This window comes from Gymnoscopelus braueri, assembly GCF_963280865.1.
Source record: "Gymnoscopelus braueri genome assembly, chromosome: 16".
In the NCBI taxonomy this organism is placed as follows: domain Eukaryota; kingdom Metazoa; phylum Chordata; class Actinopteri; order Myctophiformes; family Myctophidae; genus Gymnoscopelus; species Gymnoscopelus braueri.
The window spans coordinates 51986896-52010787 of record NC_137616.1 but is presented as its reverse complement, the minus strand read 5'-3'; the positions used below and the strand labels follow the sequence as shown (position 1 = coordinate 52010787).

The 23892-nt window shown below is 40.0% G+C and overlaps 1 protein-coding gene across 1 annotated transcript in view; it reads left to right on the top strand.

Moving 5' to 3' along the window:
- The window catches only part of LOC308102525 (uncharacterized protein), a 152717-nt gene extending 134334 nt beyond the window's left edge, over window positions 1-18383 (top strand). Inside the window, exons 26-33 of the mRNA XM_080452267.1 lie at window positions 170-232; window positions 4936-5150; window positions 8511-8611; window positions 9638-9737; window positions 12927-13165; window positions 13341-13451; window positions 14136-14280; window positions 17503-18383. Coding sequence (XP_080308393.1) covers window positions 170-232; window positions 4936-5150; window positions 8511-8611; window positions 9638-9737; window positions 12927-13165; window positions 13341-13451; window positions 14136-14280; window positions 17503-18026 — 1498 coding nt within the window. The 3' untranslated portion in view covers window positions 18027-18383. The remainder of the gene's footprint in view (window positions 1-169; window positions 233-4935; window positions 5151-8510; window positions 8612-9637; window positions 9738-12926; window positions 13166-13340; window positions 13452-14135; window positions 14281-17502) is intronic.
- The last annotated feature ends 5509 nt before the right edge of the window (window positions 18384-23892 follow it).

Genomic DNA, 23892 nt, shown 5'->3' with positions numbered 1-23892 from the left:
TACAAGCTCACAGTGCATCGCGATGCAACAATTTGTGAATGTATCTATATATGTAGCATATCTAAGTAAAAAACATATTTAGTGATTACAATTAGGTAAAGACACAACATTATGCCACATTTTGATATTTTCCCAAATCCCTGATTTATTTTTTTGTTCCGTCTTTCAGAGAAGTCCTTCCATCCAGTGTTTCTCCCATCGTGCTCACAGACCACACAACCAATGAATACAGGTATGTAAGTCTCACAGAACACACAACCAATGCATAGAGACTTCCATTGAACTCACTGTGCAGTGACATGACACAGAGACACTTGCAACATTTTGCTAAATCAATGTATTTAAGAACTATGAAGGATCAGCAGGCTATGGACCATAACATCACAGCAGCTACACTGAAGATAACAGCGAGCCAAGCCGTCATCTTATGATATAGCCCAGTGGTTCTCAATCTTTTTCATGTCAAGGACCCCTAAATTCATGTGTATTTGGCCGTGGACCCCCATCTGAATAGATTATGCGCCAAGGAACCCATACAAGATTTATGGTGTTAAAAATGGTCCCAGGACCCCACTTTGAGAACCCCTGATATAGCCTACTGTGTGCTAAATACTCATATCGCAGCTCAAAAGATACGTGCGTGCGTACGTGCGTGCGCGCACACAGCAGTGTCTTTCTCTCGGCCCCCCGCTGTGCCGTTCCATACAGTAGTGATCCAGATAAATATCAAACATGTTTGAAAACGGACGGACGGCCCCGACCGTCCTGTGAGCAACTGGGGAAATCAGTTCAGATTGGATCTATGAACCCTCACACTAGTTGACCTCACAAAAAGTTGACTTAAAAGCCAAAATACCAGCAAACAAAGTTCTCAAATAAAATAATAGAAACCTTTTCATAAGGTAAATATTTGTTTAAAGACGGGGTGCCGTGATCCCCCCCCCCCCCTAAAACATGATCATATCAGCCTCCTCCTACAAGACCACCCACCTGTCCTAGTCCCTCCTCCTACAAGACCACCCACCTGTCCTAGTCCCTCCTCCTACAAGACCACCCACCTGTCCTAGTCCCTCCTCCAACAAGACCACCCACCTGTCCTAGCCCCTCCTCCTATAAGACCACCCACCTGTCCTAGTCCCTCCTCCTACAAGACCACCCACCTGTCCTAGTCCCTCCTCCTACAAGACCACCCACCTGTCCTAGTCCCTCCTCCTACAAGACCACCCACCTGTCCTAGTCCCTCCTCCTACAAGACCACCCACCTGTCCTAGTCCCTCCTCCTACAAGACCACCCACCTGTCCTAGTCCCTCCTCCAACCCATGGCCCTTCCCAGTTGTTTACTAAATGCTCTAGAGCAGTGGCTGTCAAACCTGGGGTCTGGGGACCCCCAGGGGTCCTTGAGGGGGTTCCAGAGGGTCCACAGCAAAATGTGTTTAGCATCAAAATCAGTGTAACCAGTTGAAACCTATACATTGGCTATTTGAAAATAGCAGATGCGACACGTTGTGAGCTTGTAGATCTGCTATTTTCAAATAGCCTACGCATATACGTAGGTTTTAACTGGTTACACTGATTTAGCTATTTTTTGTTTTCAAAACATCTTAGGGATTTTTTATTTATTTTTATTATTACTTCTTCTACATTTTAATTTGGGGGTACTTGACATGAAAAGGTTTGAGAACAACTGGTCTAGAACAGCTGTGACAGCTGGGTAGCCACAGTCTTTACAGATTGTTTGATATGGCATTTAACACCTATCAGCAAAGCTTGGAAAGAGATCATGCATAATATTTTAGAGGGAAATAGTATTGCCTTCAATGACTTGACTATATCATCATATTTACATCATCACTGCACACATTATACTATTGTTACAGTGTGACTGTGTAGGGCATATCTTCAACCTTACATTCCCATTTATCTATATTTATTTGAACATCCCCTTAACTTAGAATGTAAACTATGAACATGTAGTTTATTGGACACTGTTGATTGTAATACTGACTAGCTGTCAGTTGATCTTTCACTCTAATCTAGCATTTCACAGACGTTATGTATTATATTAAGGCTGTTTCAAATGATACAGCAACTGAGGAGTTGCATACAGAAGTGATAATGTTAGATTACAGTATGTATGATAGGCTAGTAAAACATCTCACTGTGCTCTCATTTTGTACATTCATTGGAGCCGTCTCCACCATTCTATTTCCTCAAAAATACACTTATGTTCACCTAGGAATACTTCATGTTCACAGTAATAAGTGTTGCATTTATTATTAAAAAAACACATATGTCCCCAACGCAACAACTAGCTCTGGCCCCGGGGCGAATCCGGCGGTATTCACCTGGTGTTCCTAAACTTAACCTCCGTAAACTATGCCTAAACCTAACCTTATTCTTAAACATAACCTCAGTAAACTATGGCTAACCCTAAACCTATTCTAACCGTAACCTCAGTAAACAAATACAAGAATAAAAAAATGGGGGCAAGCGTGTTTTTGGGGGCGAGTCTTCTGGTTACCATTGAAACCGTATGACTCGTCGGCAAGGTCCGTGGGCGCAAATGTCCTATTCTATTCTTTTGAACATCGTATGAAAAATGTAAAGGTAGTCGCGGCGTCATACAGATGTCTTTAGTTCTAACGGTCTGGAAAAGTTAATGGATGTTCATCATGATTTGAGGGCACAGGGATCTCATTTTAAATAAGCCACTGTGCTTTTATGAGCGATCCAGTTTAGTAGACCTTGTATTGTGAATTGTACTTCCATGTACTTTTACCATGTCTTTCTAAATAAAGTATTCAATCAATCAATGTGTTGAAACAACGTTTTGAACCAGGGTTTTATTCCAGCCTACGTTGCATTTAACATGCAGAGACGCTCCTTGTCGGTAACACGCATAGGCGTTAACATGGAGCCGCTCTCTCAATAAGGAACTTGCCTTTTAATTCAGTGCATGGTGACAAAAACAACCTGGTTTAAACGGTTGTTACAACCCATCGATGTGTTTTTTCAGACCGTCGGAACCACAGACATATATGTAGGTTACCACGACTGCCTTTACATTTTTCATACCATGTTCAGAAGAAGGGATCTTACGTTCTTGACGCGGGACCGAATCACGTAGCTACAGTGGACGGCGAGACTCGAGTCAAACCGTTTCATGTTTGTTCATTACTTTTATTTGGGTTGATAGATGTTACTTTTAACTCACTGGTAACACTCCTGAGGTGTTGCTTTCTGTGTCCTCAGGATAATGTAGGCTATATTAAAGTGTCGGGCCAGTGAAAGCACAGAAAAGTTTATTTAGCAGATATAAAGACAACAACCTGGTGTGAATGGCGTCCATTGATCAGCGTGTGAATGGGGCGTCACAGTCGTACATGTGTGTTTGAGATAGCCACGCCCACAGCTGTGGTTGTATGATAATAAGGGGAGGGGATGTTTTTAGCACGTAGTAAAAGCGGTGCATTTCGATTGGGCCTTTGGACACAAAAGCTTTCAGCCTACAGGAAGAACCCAGAAATACACAAGGAAGATACATTTGCATATTATAACCACGTCAGGGGGTCTATTAGAGTAATATTAACTGTATAGACACATACAAAACAGAAAAAGTATAAAACCATGGCACCACCTCTTTAAAGAATGTAGCTTTTCTATTCCTTTCAAAGTCGGTTCAAAAGAGCACCACTCTAACCAAAATCACACCGCTCACATTCTGCATAAACATTTAACTTAATATTTAGATTCTGCATATGCATTCAACTTGATATTTAGATGAGACCTGCTGGTTCCCAGCAAACATGCACATCTGTCTCTCATGCACAATCACAACAAGAGATGGCACAGCACTGACTCCTTCTCAGATTTATGCTCATAAAGAAGTGATGTTGGTTGCACATGAGCCCATGATTCTATCAAGTGTCACTAAACATTTTAATTGGTCGCACCAGCGTTATCGATTCATTTTATTCTGAACCAAATACCACTAATACTAATACGCCGTTTTGACACTGTCACACCAAAAGTGGTGACATATTGCATTTAGTTTAGTTGACTTTATTTGAAAAGCAATAGAGTACAGAAGTCCTGACGTCACTCGTTCATCCCCTGGTTCGTAAAGTAATTTCTCTATGGAGAATAACATTGGGTCATCGTAGAATCGTCTCATATAAGAATTTGGGTCCAAAAATAAACAAACTGTCTCTGCTATATTGGCGAAATTGTCAGGGAGGAGGTTCTGTATCGTTTATGATAGTCGGTCACTCATATTTGATACAGTCTGTTATTGGCGAAAATTAAACTAATTCGGCGTAAGTAACATTAGCGTTTTCTCACCGTCAGTTGATGATGCTTCATATCCATAAGAGTCATTTGTTTATTTTTGGAACACAGTTCTTATTTGACGCGATATTAAACACGTCTATGGGAATTCAGAACGGGGGGAAAAACCGCGACCCAGGTAGGATGTGTACAGGATCTATAACAATACATGAACAAGTTATCAGATAGGTTGACAGCAGTTCCAGGATATAACACAAAAAAGTACATGGACTTATTTCCATTGTGGTCCTGAAATACACAACCAACACAGACTGGTAACAGAAGTCGATAGGTCACCAATTGTTAAGTGACAGCCACAATATGTGACAGAGACTAGCTAATTAATTTATCATTGAATGTAACAAGTGGATCAGGTGAGGTAAGAAGAGTAAGTGCTCCTCTTCCCATGTGTTGTTGTGAGTGTGTATCGTGCAACAGCTTAATATGTCTGTGTGGAAACAATGTATTTTAGTTCCACATCCAAAATGATTATTTTCTGGACACTAATTTGCTACGGGCGTGTGTACGGAACCACACAGCCTGTACCGAAACGGTTCGTCACGGTTACATGTATCGTTAGAAATAAAAATTTATGATTTGTGTCACAGGTTCCAGCTCCCCGGGGCGGGGCTGTTCCAGTGCAATGTGACAGGGTTGGTGTTTGGAACGACAGGGGAAGGAGAAGTCCTCCTAAGGACTGTTCAGTGGGATGAAAGATGTCTCCAGACAACAGGAAGGCCTCCTGCAGGTCCTCTGTTTGACATCCAGTGTCCTCAGGAGTCTGTCCGCCAGCTACACCTGCCTCACTGTGCCATCATACCTGGTGAGTCGGCTACACCTGCCACACTGTGCCATCATACCTGGTGAGTTAGCTACACCTGCCTCACTGTGCCATCACACCTGGTGAGTACTGACTGCTCTTAGCATTGTCCAATCAGTTTCAAGTTTCTTGTTCAAAGTGACACAGAGTAACATACAATACTATGTTACGCAACTTTGCACACACTTGACAAGTGGCGAGAAATTACATAATTTATCTGTTTCAAAAAGGGGCGCCCCCGACACAATTTCAAAGTTGAATCCCTACAAGCTACAATAAGGTTTCACCTACTCGTACGAAAATTGGTTCACCCCTGTATCATGTCCCGACTTACAAAAACGTTTCTTGGAACCAGGACCTAAACCCAACAGGAAGTCAGCCATTTTGAATTTATTGTGGCGTTTTAGTGCATTCTATGACATATTTACGGATCGTACTTTAACAAACTCCTCCTAGGAGATTTGTCAGATCCACCTCAAACTCGCTCAGTGTACATAAAAGACCTAAACTCAGTCAGTGCCATTGACGTGTGAAATTGATAGAATATTTTATTAGGCAAAAATTAAAACATCACAATTACATTTATAATACTTTGTCTAAAACGTCCGTCCAAAAAAGTCCTAACGGTCTTGTTTCCATTGAGGTCCTACAGTGTAAAACGTCCAAACCGTGTTTTCAGTGTTTACCACTAGATGGCCCTGTTGCACAACCTATGAGCCACCATTTCAGGCTCAGTCATTGAGAGATCTAGGAGATCACGTGAGTTCCTTTTTTTCCCCTGCATTTTTGACGAGAAATGCTATTTTCAACGGCCCATAACAAGTGGGGGAGGGGTCGCAGTGATTTTTTTTTTTTTTTGCGGAAGCACAGTGAAAGCTTTTGTGTTTAGCTACTTTTGGGGGATTGATCATACTGGATATAAATATTTAGTGACCACTTGAAAAGGTAAGAAAAATGGGGGGCACGGTGGCACAGTCGGTAGCGCTGTCGCCTCACAGCTAGAAGGTCATGGGTTCGATTCCCGCCGGGGACGCTGTGGGTGCTGGGGGCGTGTTCTGTCCTCCGCGCCATCAGTGCCCATACCTTAGGCCTCCCGCTGGTCAGCCGGGGCGCCTGATGGAGGGGAAAGGAACTGGTTGGAATAACGTGTTCCTTCCACGCGCTACGTCCTACCGGGGAAACTCCCCTCTGTCAGGTGATAAGAAACGGCTTGCTCACTCCTCATGCTTTGAAGGAGGCATGAGCTCAGTTCGGGGTTCTCCCGAGGCTGGCAGAGGGAGAGTAGCGCCTAGGATTACAAGCTTAGGCATTGGCACTGGGTGAAAAATAGGGGTTACAAAATCGTGGGATAAAAAAATAAAATAATGAAAAATGTAAAATCGCTGCCACTATTAGCAATTATTTATTTATGTACTTGTAGACGGGTGCATATATGAAAAAAATGCACCTTATCCCAAAATAATTTGAACAAAAGGTTTCTCAACTGTTTTTTGTAGGTGTCCTGAATAACATACTAAAAGTTTACCAAAGTTTAACCACTGGAAAGGTATTATTTTCAAGATGGCCAAAATCTCCTTCATTATTTATCCTAGACAAGTACTTTTTGTTTCTAACCCTATGTTTTGGGGGCCTAGGAATCCATTGGAATTGCAGAGATATAATTAGATAATTGTGGAATCCAATATTTTGTTTGTGACTCTATTAAAACCCTCTGAAATTGTCACCCTTTTAAGTTTTACTTAACTAATTATGTAATAAATGTCCATCTAGTTATATATATATTTTTTTACTGGAACAAGGCTTCACAATCTCCTCAAGATAACAAAACTAATAGTCATAATGTTCAGTTATTCAGAAGGTGGTGGCAGAGAATATTGTCAGTTGATAGATAGTATTGTTTGCAATATTGAAACGTTTTGGATCTCTGTGGATCAAATTTGACTTGGACTATACACTCCACCCAAAAATATTTTCTTGCATTATGAACCAATCTCTCTGCACCCCTCCCCTTACCCACCCAACAGGAACTTCATAACTCCTCCCCTACATACACGAGAATATATATTTTTCTCGTGGACAAGCGTGTCATCTTGTAGACACAAGATTAAGATTACAACCCCCCGGGGGGGGTTGTAAGACCCCCTCCATGTGGTGGTGCATGACTGTGTGTCAGGCAGACAAGGGTGTCCCTATGTACACACGAACACACACACAGTATCAACCGTTGAGCAGGCTAGTGGTCTAACTACTATATTTGTCTCTGCCAGGCCGAAGGACTGCACCCCGTCCATCCGTCCGTCCGTGTGTGTGTGTGTGTCCGTGTGTTTGTCTGTGAGCAGCTAATCTCCGGCACCGTTGGGCCGAACGCAGCCAAACTGTGCACGCACACTCCCTGGATGCCAGAGCAGAACCTCTGCCCTGATTTTTCACATCTTCCTTTTATAGCGCCACCAGACTTATGTAAAAAAGAAATATTCTCCGTCAGATTTTATCCAAATATCATGCAAATTGGTGAATATAATCTCTATAGTCATGTGATCAAGAAGGATCTGTTTGATTCATCTGAAGTTTGCAGGAGTGCCCCGTTTTTAACACGGTCTGAACCGTGTTTTCAGTCTCTTTTTTTTTTTTTTTTTTTTCTCCACACGGGAGGAGCTGGAGCAGCTCTGGAATCACCCACAGTGATTCTGAGAAGGAAGGGCCTTATAGATCATCGTGCCAAAAAACATGGCTCCCCATCCGCTTCCGTTCCATCTCCTTCTCTAAAACCCCTATAACTCTGAAACTTTTTACGTTGGGGAAAACGACTCATTTTGTATGCGCGATCGCTCCGCCATTGTTACTCGCGTGAGAGATGTTATCGTTCCAGGCGTTAGCCAGGACCATCGTGCAAAATGGAGGCATGCTTTGTTTCACATGGATTGCTCGTCTTGGAGTCTACAGCTTAAACAGCGCTGCGCAGCTCAACGGTGAGATTTCTGGCACCGAACGTAATCTGTTATTATAAAATTCTGGCACCGAATGTGTTAACAAAATGCCTCAAAACATGAACGCAGCGTCCGATTGTGGTGAAACTTTGAACGCACATTTGCACTACGTTGAGGAATAAATTCCACCCTTTTGACATTGCCCTATTATAGCGCCACCAGGAGGCCGATTTTTTTTAAAAGAAAATTTTATATTAGCCTACTCCTACAGATTTTGTCCGAACATCACACAAATCGGTACACATTAGCTCTATAGTAATTTGATCACGATGGATCTGTCCTATTCTTGATATTCCCACAATAACCTACCTGACCTGGCGGAGACCTGTGCTCCGAGGAACACTTTTTCTAGTCTGTCCTGTCTTTGTCATTGCAGAGCTGAAAAAGAGGCAGTATGAGGTGTTGTGGGACCACCTGCCAGACGATGAGGATGATCTGGAGCTCAAAGTGGGAGACATCATTGACTTCATTAAAGAGGTACATTTATTACCCTCACCTGGCTAACACGCTAAGCAGCAGGAAGACAGATACTGTATGAACTAACTCCAAGCTAGCAAACTTACTAACTTGTGACAAGAAAAGAAAAGGGGAGAAATATATAATAATTGCATTATTCTCAGCCATTCCCCTGTATGTTGTTGCACACCATGTATGTATAAAGTGGAGTTAGAAGGAGAGCTTGTCATTGAAGTCATGGTGTATGTACTAGTACTGGTATACTGGTAATGGTGGTAATGGTGCAATGCTACTGATCTATACTTTAGCTGATTTTGTAAAACCTTTGGTTTTCTATTGTTAATTTGCATGTCATCTCACCGTGGGTCAATTAACCTGGTTGGAGTGAGTGATTGTAGTTTGTAAGCTAGACAGCCTGGCTTCGTCTTTGATGTGGAAGCTTGCATTGACTTTATAAGGTTTTTATAACGGGTGTGTAATGACCTTTAGAGAAATTACCTTCAAAGATGACGGTAATTGCGAAACGGCTTATGGTGTGACGAATCTGCCGGCTGGAATTGCATGATAGCGAAAATTACGTAGATGACCGTACCTTCTTTTATATATACCTTGGGCTGAATAAGGAAGTAATGTCAGTCCATGAGAAAGGAGTTTATCACCACACTGCCTCCTAGTGGTGGCAACACTGAGAAAGTCCTCCTGTGTGTAGTGTTACTGAGACACTTGGAGTTCAACCCAGAGAATAATTGTCCATTCTGGTTCAAATATAAACATTTCACTCATCAAAATAACATCCTAAAAAAAAACATAAATACTCAAACAACATAAATGTGACCATACATTTTTATGTGTGTCAATTTTTTTTTTTTTAACTATTATGTTTCATGTTTGGAATTTTATTCACACATTTTGGTTGGAGGTGTTACTCTACAAATGTAATTTCAGAGCATGTTGTCCAACTGTTAAACCTGACATTTTTAACAATACATCAAAAATACATACAGGAGTACAGATGGATAAATAATGCCATATGTCTTGTACCTTCAGGATGATGAAAGTGGCTGGTGGTACGGCAGCTTGAATGGCAAGTTGGGGCTTTTCCCTCCCGGCGCTGTCAGAGAACTGGAGACATCAGGAGATGAGACAGGTAAGACTCACAAGCTGTCTGGGCTTCATTAAAGGGGCTACACCATGACATTAACTTTTGCCTTTCTTTACATGTTTTTGGGCTCCCCTGCGTCCCTTCTACCCCCCAAAAATGTATAAATAAATAAACAAACAAACAAACAAGCAAGTTACAGACGGACAGACAGACAGACAGACAGACAGACAGACAGACAGACAGACAGACAGACAAATAAATAAATCTGAACACTCAGGCTTTCACTTTCAATTATGGGAATTTCTGAAAATGTGTCTCTGAACAGGCCATTTTATATGCTACTGGCCAATCACATCAGGCCTTTGCTTTAGGCTTTAAAAATAAACATTTTCCAACTGTGTTGATACCTGTAGAGTACTGTCACTTTAAGACTTCACTGTGTTGATACCTGTAGAGTACTGTCACTTTAAGACTTCACTGTGTTGATACCTGTAGAGTACTCTCACTTTAAGACTTCACTGTGTTGATACCTGTAGAGTACTCTCACTTTAAGACTTCACTGTGTTGATACCTGTAGAGTACTGTCACTTTAAGACTTCACTGTGTTGATACCTGTAGAGTACTGTCACTTTAAGACTTCACTGTGTTGATACCTGTAGAGTACTGTCACTTTAAGACTTCACTGTGTTGATACCTGTAGAGTACTGTCACTTTAAGACTTCACTGTGTTGATACCTGTAGAGTACTGTCACTTTAAGACTTCACTGCAGTCGAGAGTTAATAATGACCTTTCAGTACATGCTGGATTCACTGAGAGGAGATATGCTTTGTTTTTGGGCGGTGAAACCGCCCCTATAAGGTTTGGAAATTTGTACAATTATCCTGCGCTGTGATTGGCCAAAAAGTACCCCGCCTAACCCTGCACCGTGATTGGCCAATCACAGTCTATTCAGGACTGTGATTGGCCAGTGTCACATGACACATGTGCATAGCCCTCTATAAGAAACCATAACTTAAAAAAAAAACATAAATTTGTTTTTTTTTAAGTTATGGTTTCGTCCATCATAAATAGTGTTTCAATAAATGTATTTATCTTTTGTACATGATTGGTTGACTCCATTCAGTATTGTGATTAGCTAGCAAGACACCGCCCACTTCACACAGGGTGTGATTTTTATTTTGTAACCTAGAGCAGACATTTGTATTTATTTATTTGACATGGACATCACAATCACATTGGACGAACCAGATGCATTGTTTAAAGTGTATATAAAGCACAAGTGCTAGTTTTCAACAACTGTTGCAAAGAGCTTGTATGTCTGCTTTTTTCAAATACCCAAAGTGCATATAGGATGGAAGTAGTTATTAACTCTTTGACTGCGGACGACGCGATAACGCGTCAAGTGCTACTTTGTCCAGTTGGCCGTCGACGCGCGTTCATTGTTTAATCTCTGATTGCGCTATGCTGCTTAATATTCAATGTTATTCTCGAGTTCCACTTACTTCACGGACATCTGCATCCGGTTTCATGGCCTGGATTCCGTTTCCGGTTTTTGATTTTTTTTCCCAGTCATTTTCGTCCAAAATAGGTAAATAAACGGGTTTTCACACGGTATAACGGACAAACGGAACGGTTCTCTTCTATAATCTATGGTCTGGGTGACGATCAGTCATCGCCGTCGTGTATCACATCGTAATTTTCGCCGATCAAAACAATCTGGGACGACGTCACATCCGTTTTCATGTTTTTCCTTGTCTAATCTATCAAGAAGGGTGAGAGAGACCCAACGACATGATCAAGCTGTCATGTGCTGCTCTCTAGTGGCGGATTTGTGCTGGGTCTTTAAATTATGTGTCCTTAATTATTTTCATGAGAAAAATTCAAAATATAAAAATAAAAAAACACGAAAATTGCTGGCACTGGGGGAGTACTTTATGAAAATACTCTGGCAGTCAAAGAGTTAATGTAATAATAATTGAACTCTAAAAAAGTAACTATAGTAACTAGAGCTTTCAAATAATTGTTGTGTGCAATAGTTGCCTCTGAGATATAGTGAAGTAGAAGTAAAAGTATTGAACATTGGTGTAACTTGGCTCCACCCCATTTTCTGATCGGTCCATAATTGACAGTTCCTATCTTTTGACTTAAGTTTTTAACAGTTTATCATACAGAGTCATGAGTCTCCTCACTGCTTTCAGTTGAGAGTCCTTGTCCTTCATTGTAGATGTTTAGCTCTGCCCTCTTTTCTGATTTATTACAAGGCTTGGTTGAATGCTTGATTCTGATTGGTCAATCATCGGTCATTATTTCTGGATAATGACCGATGAGCTCTATAATGGACCGCTGTCTAATCAGAGACTCAGAACACCTGCTCATGTCAACCTGCGCTGCTTGATTTGATGCTTTATCCAATTTGATCTAATCAGGAGAGAGAACTCATAACACGATACAAGATAAACAAGTGAAATAGTAAGTTATGGAAAATGGAAGAAATGAATAAGAAAAAAGAGTAGACACAATTATAACTGGAACACTATAGGAGCAGCAGAGCAATTAGTTATTTCTCCTGATTGGATGAAATTGTTGTCCCTCCTGAAAATACATTTTCTGTTTTCTAAAGAGCTTGAGAGGCAGAGAGACCTCTGTTACTGAACAAACACTCTATAGTAATGATTACTATCACAATATAGAGCTATTTAACACTGTTACTGAACAAACACTCTATAGTAATGATTACTATCACAATATAGATCTACTTAACACTGTTACTGAACAAACACTCTATAGTAATGAGTACTATCACAATATAGAGCTATTTAACACTGTTACTGAACAAACACTCTATAGTAATGATTACTATCACAATATAGAGCTATTTAACACTGTTACTGAACAAACACTCTATAGTAATGATTACTATCACAATATAGATCTATTTAACACTGTTACTGAACAAACACTCTATAGTAATGATTACTATCACAATATCACATAGCTGCGGTGTCGCAGTTATGAATGCTGTTCTGTGGATTCGTCTGTAGTGAGGAGAACGTGTGAAAATCAGAACAACACTTCTACAATGTCTTGTGTGTGCTGAGAATGATACTCACAGCCAGCCTACTGTTCAGTACAACTCTGTAGGCGAGCGTTCGGCCAATAGAACAGATTGGGAGGTGCTGTGTCTCTATGACAGGATTTATGCTAAATGTCTGCAAAATATTAAAACTTCACAGATCATGGCCTTTGTGTGGGACACGTCACAGATGAAGGAGCAGTGAATCTCCTACGACCACTGAAAGTGACCCAGACTCACGTGGTTGTAAATGTGACTCACCTGTCTCTCTATGGGCTCCTCTGGGAGAAGATTAAGGAGTTCTTTTTTCCAACACGTGGTCAAGTTCTGCTGTTCCTTCGACAACCAACACTTGAGATGAAAGTGTTCCTGCTGCCGGGAAATGTGCTTGTCAAAGAGGTAAAATTATATTTATGTTATCTGTTAAGTACCTAGCATCCAGAGAGTTGAAAGGATAAAAGAGTCAAAGTAGACTATTTCCAAAAAGTAGCCCATCTACATCTACATTAGCCTGAAAGGTCTGCCCACATACCTGGCTTTATGATTGAACCAAGTTGTGTTGGTGTCATTTTAGGTGAAATTACAACATGAAGAGGATAAATACATAAATACTACCTCAGAGTGTGTGCTCATCCCATCCCAACGTTACAGTCTGCACTGTCCTCCACATGAAGTACAACCTGAGGTACTACACACTAAAACTTAACCTGTGTTTGAGAAAACTGACCATAACCCTTAATTTCCACTACAACCGTAAGTCCCTACTGCTGCTGCTACTACTACTACTGCTGCTGCTGCTGCTGCTGCTGCTGCTGCTGCTGCTGCTGCTGCTACTACTGCTACTGCTGCTGCTGCTGCTGCTGCTACTACTACTGCTACTGCTGCTGCTGCTGCTGCTGCTGCTGCTGCTGCTGCTACTACTGCTACTGCTACTGCTGCTGCTGCTGCTGCTGCTGCTGCTGCTGCACCGTACCTATGTTCCCCGGGTCCTATGTTCCCCGTTTCTTAGGGAGAGCGGGGAATAGGACCTAACCATAACCTTAGTGGGGAACATAGAACCCGGGGACTACTACTGCTACTGCTACTGCTACTACTACTGCTACTGCTGCTACTACTACTGCTACTACTACTACTACTACTGCTGCTGCTGCTACTGCTACTGCTACTACTACTACTGCTGCTGCTGCTACTACTACTACTACTACTACTACTGCTGCTGCTGCTACTGCTATTGCTACTGCTGCTGCTGCTGCTGCTGCTGCTGCTGCTGCTACTACTACTACTACTGCTACTACTGCTACTACTGCTACTATTACTAGCACCAATACAGTGTAACACAATAGTAATACTGTTATGTATGTGTCTTCAGGCTGGACCTTACCATCTCAATTACGGACCAAATTACCATCCATTATTTGAGGTCATGGATCTGAGTGGAATGGAATGGAATGGAATGGAATTAGAGCTACGGGGACCTGAGGACAAGACGGTGTGGAAGCGACGCATCACGAGAGGTAAATCTACAGTCATTCAACTTCATTAGATCAGGGGGGATATACCTGGAATCATGTTTTGGTTTGGCCTGTGTACTTATGATTATGTACTAGGAGCAGTGAACAGCTACTGAACCACAGTTAGGAGTTCAGTGTCGTTCAATTCATTGTTTTTCAATACCTGTAGCTCCTTATGTCAGCAGGAGGCAGCCTGAGGACAAACACATTGTTACTGAACCATTCCATATAAAAGTCAGAGACATAGCATAGGTTTATATTCTGTCACTTCAGGACAAATCATGGAATGAATTACATTATTTTAGTCAATATAAAATGTGCAATACATTAATTTGGTCTAGTGATGAATGGATCTGATTTTAGGTCATCTGGGGGAGCAAGTTACATTTTCCCTACCAATAGGAGCCTTCTGAATCCTCCCTTCTGTCTGTAGATGCACACAATCTCGGTCTGTGAATGTTTCCGACGCATAACTCAATAACGTCTGTGATACGTACTCTGACATCGCGTACAACGGTATTGCATAACCAGAGGGACATGAGTTCCCGAATCCCAGCGGGCATCGCTCCCACAATGCCAACGGGCATCATTCCCAACAATGCCAACGGGCATCGTTCCCAACGGACATCGGCCCAGTAGTACATAAAAGCACATCTAAAACATCAGGTGGTGGAGGGTGAGCAGAAATGCATAGAAGGGCAGTAGCAGGAGCAAAAAAAAACAAATGAAAACGTCCCTTCTTAACTCATTCACTGCCAGAACTTTTTTTTTTTTGCGTTTGCCCACTGCCAGAGATTTTTAATTGAAAAAAAAAAGTACTCAGGAGCCGAGATACAAAATGTTTAAGTTTTAAGTTAACAAGGAAGTGGATGGGAGTCTAGATCTTCAAAAAATCATATCTCCTTGGTCTTTGGGTTAAAAAATAAAAAATAAAATAAGAAAATAAATAAATAAAAAATAGAAAAAATTAAAAGTCGTTTTAGTCGTTCTTGGCAGAGGGGGTTAAAGGACAAAAGTCGTTTTAGTCGTTCTAGGCAGGGAATGAGTTAAATGGGTCGCTGTATACGTGAAGTGTGTATGTGATTGGTTGAGAATAGAAGCATGAAGATGAGACGGACCAATGGTCAGCCACCAGAACCTGAATTTGCTCTACACATTTCATGTGTGACACTGGCATGTTCTCCATCTCCCATCTCCTCACGCAACTCAACTTTTAGACATCGATAAAATCCTAATTTCGCAGGCCAAAGCACAAACATGTTTTTTTTTCTTTTCACTTAATTTAATGGTTAATTAGTCAAATGTTTAATTGACAGAAAAAGTGAGGGATTGTTCTTATAACATTAGGCTACAGCACAATTGTATGAAAGAGTGTATGGTTCAGTAAAGTATTCCTCAATCTTTAAAATGTGCTCAGCCCCTCCCACACCCACGCTCAGTGTTGTTTATGAATGCACTAAAACAGAGATTTCACTGAACTTGGTGAACGGTGAGCTGTACACGTCCGTTTGTAACTAATGAACGTCATGCTCCTCCTGCATGTTTCAGTCTAAACAGTCTAAACATCTCATCTCTGAAAACATCAGAGCAAATGTATTGCTCTGAACTCACCCTATCTTGACCTCTCATTGGATGCATAACTTAAACATTCTGCATTATAACAGATTGTTAAACATTCTGCATCGTAACAGATTGTTAAACATTCTGCATCGTAACAGATTGTTAAACATTCTGCATCGTAACAGATTGTTAAACATTCTGCATCTGCATTATAACAGATTGTTAAACATTCTGCATTATAACAGATTGTTAAACATTCTGCATCGTAACAGATTGTTAAACATTCTGCATCTGCATTATAACAGATTGTTAAACATTCTGCATCGTAACAGATTGTTAAACATTCTGCATCGTAACAGATTGTTAAACATTCTGCATCGTAACAGATTGTTAAACATTCTGCATCGTAACAGATTGTTAAACATTCTGCATCGTAACAGATTGTTAAACATTCTGCATCGTAACAGATTGTTAAACATTCTGCATCGTAACAGATTGTTAAACATTCTGCATCGTAACAGATTGTTAAACATTCTGCATCTGCATTATAACAGATTGTTAAACATTCTGCATTATAACAGATTGTTAAACATTCTGCATCGTAACAGATTGTTAAACATTCTGCATCTGCATTATAACAGATTGTTAAACATTCTGCATTATAACAGATTGTTAAACATTCTGCATTATAACAGATTGTTAAACATTCTGCATTATAACAGATTGTTAAACATTCTGCATCGTAACAGATTGTTAAACATTCTGCATCGTAACAGATTGTTAAACATTCTGCATCGTAACAGATTGTTAAACATTCTGCATCGTAACAGATTGTCAAACATTCTGCATCGTAACAGATTGTTAAACATTCTGCATCGTAACAGATTGTTAAACATTCTGCATCGTAACAGATTGTTAAATATTCTGCATCGTAACAGATTGTTAAACATTCTGCATCGTAACAGATTGTTAAAGGATCTACACCATGAATTTAAAAAAAATATTTGATATTTAATATCATATGGTGTATGTCCCTCAAACCTTTTTCGAAAGGTTTGAGCCTAAATCATCACTCAGATATACTCATCCCAAGTCAATTGTCTCTGGCTTATACAGCACTTTCAGCTGCAATACCAAAACGTCCTCTTGGGCAGGGGGGGGGCTGCTGAGCAATTCTGTCTGGCCATCATCAATGCAATGGCAATGCAAGTGATGTCACTTGCATTGCCATTCTGAAATGGCCTGTTCAGACACGCCCATTCTGAAAATCTCTGAAATGAGAATGAATGACTGAATGTTAAAAAAAAAAATGTTTTGGGGTACAAGAGACACTGGGGAGCACAAAAAATACCCCCCCCCCCCCCCCCAAAAAAAAACGAAATTCATGGTGTGACCCCTTTAAACATTCTGATAACAGATTGTTAAACATTCTGCATAATAACAATAATAATCAGCAGATTGTCATATTCTTATTAATAAAAATCATTATTATATTTGTATCTCAAGATCCTCTGTTGGTCAGTTTGTTTGTGTAAGACAGGAAGTATTTTTGAAAATATGCTTTGTTTGTCATACAGACAGACAGTTTCATGAACAAACTGACTGACAGTCAGTAAACTTTACTAATTCATTGTAACTGACATCAATACATTATTTTCCCTCCAGATCGTTTAATCTCCAGCCCCATTCAGCTAGCTGTGTCGACAGTGAAGACTCCCCTACAGGAAGCAAAGTCGCTGCTTTCTGTGTTGACAGTGATGACTCCCCTACAGGAAGCAAAGCAGCTGCTTTCTGTGTCGACAGTGATGACTCCCCTACAGGAAGCAAAGTCGTTGCTTTCTGTGTCGACAGTGAAGACTCCCCTACAGGAAGCAGAGCCGCTGCTTTCTGTGTCGACAGTGAAGACTCCCCTACAGGAAGCAAAGCAGCTGCTTTCTGTTCGTACCGAGTTCGTCAAGCGAGTGTCAGAGGCCGTGATCAAAGGTCTGCTGGACACACTGTTGCAAGAGGAGGTTCTCAACGATGAAGAGATGAACTCCATCAGAGCAGAGAAATACAAAGAAGAAAAAGCACGACAACTAATAGACATGGTGAGAAACAAAGGGAACAAAGCATCTCTGATGATGATCACTGGACTTCATCAACTAGATCCCACCGTTCATCATGAACTGGGTTTGGACAAACCTTGATTTATCATTTATAGGAACATCCTAATGTTGTCTGATGACTAGAAATCAGAGGAATGGAAAATAATTCTAGATTCTAAGACGCATAGCAATGCGGCCGTGCACAGTTCTGAATCGATGACATAATTGATTATAGTCTGATAACGTTTATTGGTGATTTGTTTTATTACTTTCGGAAGGCAATGTCACATTCAACTGTCTGTGATACTTTGTTAGCTACATGCTAACGCTAACGATGTTCTGCTCCCTCAGAGGGAGAGGGACTGAGGCTTCAGAGACATGAAGTCATAAAGTCATAAAAAGTCGGCCATTTTTTTCAAAGCCGAGCTCCATTGATTGATATGTCTTATATGGTGGACTTTGTGCCTTGTGATTTTCATAATGCATTGTTTCATATTGATTTTATTATTGCCTCAATGTTGTAAATCATGTTAACTTGTTTTGTTTTGAGACATGTGTGTGACTTTGCAGTTTTAATAAATTTGAATTGAATTGAATGTTTGCTTTTTGGAAAAAGAGAGATGCTCTAAATGGGAGATGCAGACCTGGCAACCGTGGGAACTGGTGGAAAAAGTACTCAGATATTTTAGTAAAGTAAAAGTATCAATACTGCGTTACAAGTAAAAGTAAAAGTCCGGAATTCAAAATCTACTTGAGTAAAAGTAATAAAGTATTGGCATCAAAATGTACTTAAAGTACCAAAAGTTAAAGTAAAACCTTTTTTGAAAATAGCAGATCTACAAGCTCACAACGCGCTGCAATGTGACGCGTTGTGAGCTTGTAGATCTGTTATTTTCAAATAGCCTATGTATAAAATAAAAGTGGTTAATGTATGTTTCATAATTTCATAATTTATATCTGAAAAGTAACTAGTAACTAAAGTTTTCAAATAATTGTAGTGGATTAAAAAGTACAATATTTGCCTCTGGGATGTAGTGGAGTAGAAGTAAAAGTATTGGAAATACTCAAGTAAAAGTACAAGTACCTCACAATTGTACTTAAGTACAGTACTTAGTTACTTTCCACCACTGCGTGCTTGGGAACATGTTTTGAGTACCTCACTCACATGCTTTCACACCACATGAGTAATAATGAATCTAACGTCCACCAAGGTTCTCAATAAACTACAGTATGTACAAAATTCCGCCGCCCGCCTGCTCACTAAAACCTGATCCAGGGACCACATCACTCCTGTCCTCTGTGACCTTCACTGGCTCCCAGTCAAACACCGAATTGACTTTAAAATACTAATCACTACCTACAAAGCCCTCAACAAAAACTCATTATACTTACTGTATTGTTCCCTTATAGTTCCCTACATGACATACTGTGTGGAGGTATGGGGAAATAGCCTACTTACAAAACCAACGTTAAACCAATTTTTATTCTACAGAAAAGAGTTATACGAATAATTAAGAGGACTGAGTACCGTGAGCCTACAAACGCCTTATTCATAAATTTACACACGTTAAAATTTTGGGATATGGCTGTTCTCCAAACCCTGTTGATTATGTTCAAAGCTTACAATAACTTACTTCCAGACTGTCTTCAGAGGCTGTTCGAGACCAAAAACACCCATTATGAACTTAGAAACACTGGTATGTTTGAAACAACATGGGCAAGAACCAATATTAAACAACACTGTGTATCAGTAAAAGGAGTAAGTTTGTGGAGCTGTTGCGATAATGAATTGAGGAGGTGTAGATCGATCGTTGTCTTTAAAAAAATGTTTAAAACAAATATTATAAATAAGTATAAAGAGCTAGTGTGATCATGTATTATTTTGATTGTTATATAAACAAAAACTAAAAAAAGATACAAAAATAGATACAAAAAAGAAAGTAAAAATAACAAATCATGTTTTCACATGTATAACCATATATGTGAACATGCATTGTATTATGAAGCCAAAACCTTTGTCCTGTTTTTCTCTGTATTCTTTTTTCTTCTCCTTCTAATTTAACTTTTGTGAGAATTGCATTGTTTTTCTTTGATTGTCATGGATGTATTTTATGTTGAAAGGGTAGGCAATATAAGCTATGTAGCTTCAGCCTATACCTTTTTTTGGTCACAACTATGTCATGTATTATTGCTGCTGTTGTTTTAAGAAAATAGAGCATATTGTTTGCATAGTGTACAAATGACCAAAAATAAAAACCTGCAAAGTGGAAGTGGAACAACCAGGCCCCCCACTACATCTCTGGACTCATCCAACGCCACGCCCCCTCCCGCTCCCTCAGTTCGGGTGACGCCAACCTCCTGGACACCCTCTGGACAAACAAACAAACCTGGGGTGACAGGGCCTTCTCTGTGGCGGCTGCCCCCACAGAGAAACCAGCAGGTGTGAGGGGCACCCCAAAGATGGCTACCAAGGGGCATGGGTCTAGGTTGATATTTAGGGCTTTGCCTAGAGAGTGTCGAAGAAACAGGACCAGAACTCGGCCAGCTTGGGACAGGAGAAGAACATGTGGGTATGGTTGGCAGGTGACAAGCCACACCTGTCACAGGTGTGGCTTGTCCCTGGGAAAAGGTTGCTAAGTCTGGCTTTTTGTAAAATGAACCCTGTGCAAGATTTTGAACTGAATTAGACTTAAGCGAGCACATGAGGATATTAACCCTAAAGAGGGCCTCTTCCCACTGTTCATCTGCCAGGTCAAGCTCAAGCTCCGTTTCCCATTTACCTCTAACCCCCGCAAGCGAGAACACTTTCAGTGATGAAATAAAATCATATAGGATCGAGATCCCGCCTTGTGCCTTAGGAAGAGAGAGTATCTTGCTAACCACTGAGCCTGTTGGGGACTGAGGAAAAGGTATAAAGTGAGTACGAGCGTAGTCGCACAGAACAGATGAGAATGGGGTAAATTAAACTTAGCACGGAGAGCTTCGAAGGAGGCAAATGAGCCCTCTAAATATAAGTCTGAGAAACAGGTCAAACCTCTCTCTCTCCATAAGTTAAAAGCTGTGTCTGAGCTGGAAGGTTTAAATAAATGATTGTTGTAGATCGGGCTGTGTGGCTAAGCCTAAAGTGTTTCCTAAACTGGTTCCAGATTTTTATTGTGGAGAGTATGACCGTTTTTTAATATAATCAGGGCAGCGAGAGGTGAGGGGGGCACAGACAAGCGCCATCACAGATGACAGACATGTAGAGTGGCTCTCCACTATGCACCAATTGAGATTAGGGGAATTATACCAATTTTGAATTCTCTGAAGGTTTGCTGCCCAGTAGTAGTGTAAAAGGTTGGGCAATGCGAGACCACCTTCACTTTTGCTTTTCTGGAGAAGCGTTCTGTGTGCCCTTGGACTCTTGCCCTCCCAGATAAATGTGGAAATTATTTTGTCTAACGTTTGAAAAAAGGATTTAGGTAAGAAAACCGGAAGGGATTGAAAAAGAAACAAAAATCTTGGCAAAAATGTTCATTTTAACAGAACATCTGAACATTTTGCCAAGATTTCTAATGAATCTAATATGAACATGATAATGATACATAATCTATTGATTAGTGAATGTGGTGAATGAGTCACAGACTTTACCTGTCTTGTTTAGGTCATATATTTCTATGTGTTATTTCCATGTTCTATGTTCATGTCTGAATCCAATATTAGATTGTTCAGTATATGGTTGAAACCCCAAATAATTGATAGAAGAGATTTTTTTATGGATATTGGGTATGCTAAATAACATCAAACTCCTAGAAAGGCATCATTTTCAAGATGGCGGGAGCTTAAAATGCCGGGAATCATCTTGAAAATGATCCCTTTCCAGAACTTCGATTTACCTACATTTTTAGAATGTTATTTAGCATACCCAATATCCCAAAAATCTCTTGTCAATTATTTGGGGATTAAACCATATACTGACCTATCTAATATTGGATTCATTGCAAACCGACCACTCGGGGGCGAGCCCAATAGTTTGAGATGTTTTTTGAAAACCTTACGCCCATAACTAACACCAGGCCAAAAATCAAAAACTTGTCACCAAGTGCACAATCATGATGATTTTTGATGAATTCCCTCCCAGCTACAGCTACTGTACTCTCCTAAAAATCTAAAATGTTTGATTAGGCAATTAATCCTAGTTAAAATGTTTGGTTATGACTGTTAACAGATGCTTAAATCCTAACAACCATAATAAAACATCAACAATATTTGTGCATTATTTGGGCGCCCTTAAAGGAAGAGTTCACCCAAAAAATTACTTATTTTCTATCAATTGCACAACCTATGAAGCCTTGAATCCATGGATTATTTTTTGTTTTTGTCGCATTCCTAAACTAATCATTTGATTCCCGTCTCCTACCGGCTAATGTATCCGGTAGGAGACACAAAGTAGATTATTTGTGTCTCCTACCGGAAGTACACATGGTCATCAAATTATTGTCTTAGGAATGCCACAAAAACAAAAATAAATCCATGAAATCAAGGCTTCATGGGGTGTGTAATTGATAGAAAATAAGTCATTTTTTGGGTGAACTCCTCCTTTAATTCACTGCAGGTTTAGGATTAGCTCTGTTAATTCTGCGCACTTTGCGCTCTGTGGGCACAGCCGCCTTGAGCTAGCCATCTCCACTTGGTTTTTCTATCCTCCTGTTACCATTCAGTGTGCAGTGATGAGATGAGAGTGATGAGAAACTGATTACTCACTTTTCCTTTTGTTTCCATCCATATCGCACAAAATGAAGCATACTCCTTGTTCCAGGGCATTGATTTAAGTAAGATTCACTAGTCGTTATATTCCATGGGCATCTCAATGAAACATACTCCTTGGTTATCCAAGGGAATTCATTCACTTGAAATTCACAGATCTTGCTATAATTCGGGGATATCCTCTTCAACTCTATTATGTCTCCTGTGCACCTTGAACACACACTTTGAATTCAACATTATATTCTCTTTTTCATAGAAATGGATAGAGGTTTACAGTGAATGAACTCCAGTCTTCACATGAGCAATGTAAGCAATAAAAATGAACCGGTTTTCACCCAAAGAATATTGGTCTTGTATATTATTGTATGACATTGGCTGGGTGTAAGTACCATCATGCTGCCTGTGAAACACTAAGTACAAAAGTATTGGCATCAAAATGTACTTAAAGTACCAAAAGTAAAAGTATTCATTATGCAGAATGTCCCATTTCAAGTTTTCAAATGAATACAAATATTTAAAAAAATAACAGATCTACAAGCTCACAATGTGTGAGCTTGTAGATCGTCTGTTTTCAAATGGCCGAAATGTACACAGAGCTGAAGTGGTTAATGTACGTTTTGTAATAATAATCAAAATATACAACGTAACTAGTAACTAAAGTTTTCAAATAAATGTAGTGGAGAAAAAGTATAATATTTGCCTCATAACTACATGACATCACCGTATGAATCGGCCTCTGAGCCACAGATCCTCAACAATGACAACAAACAGGTTGTTTATGTTTCCTCTATGACATAGAGGAAACATAAACAACATGTTTGTTGCATAGACTCAATGTTTATGTTTATGTTTCCTCTATGACATAGAGGAAACATAAACAACATGTTTGTTACATAGACTCTATGTTTATGTTTATGTAAACATAAACATAGAGTCTATGTAACAAACATGTTGTTTATGTTTCCTCTATGTCATAGAGGAAACATAAACATAGACATAGAGTCTATGTAACAAACATGTTGTTTATGTTTCCTCTATGTCATAGAGGAAACATAAACATAAACATAGAGTCTATGTAACAAACAGGTTGTTTATGTTTCCTCTATGTCATCACATCAATCAAGTTCAATGAGGATGGTTTACAAGCACAGGTGTTTTCTGAATCTGATTGAATCCCGTTGGTTTTATGTCATCTGGCTAAAGTCCAGCTCCTGCTGTAGAG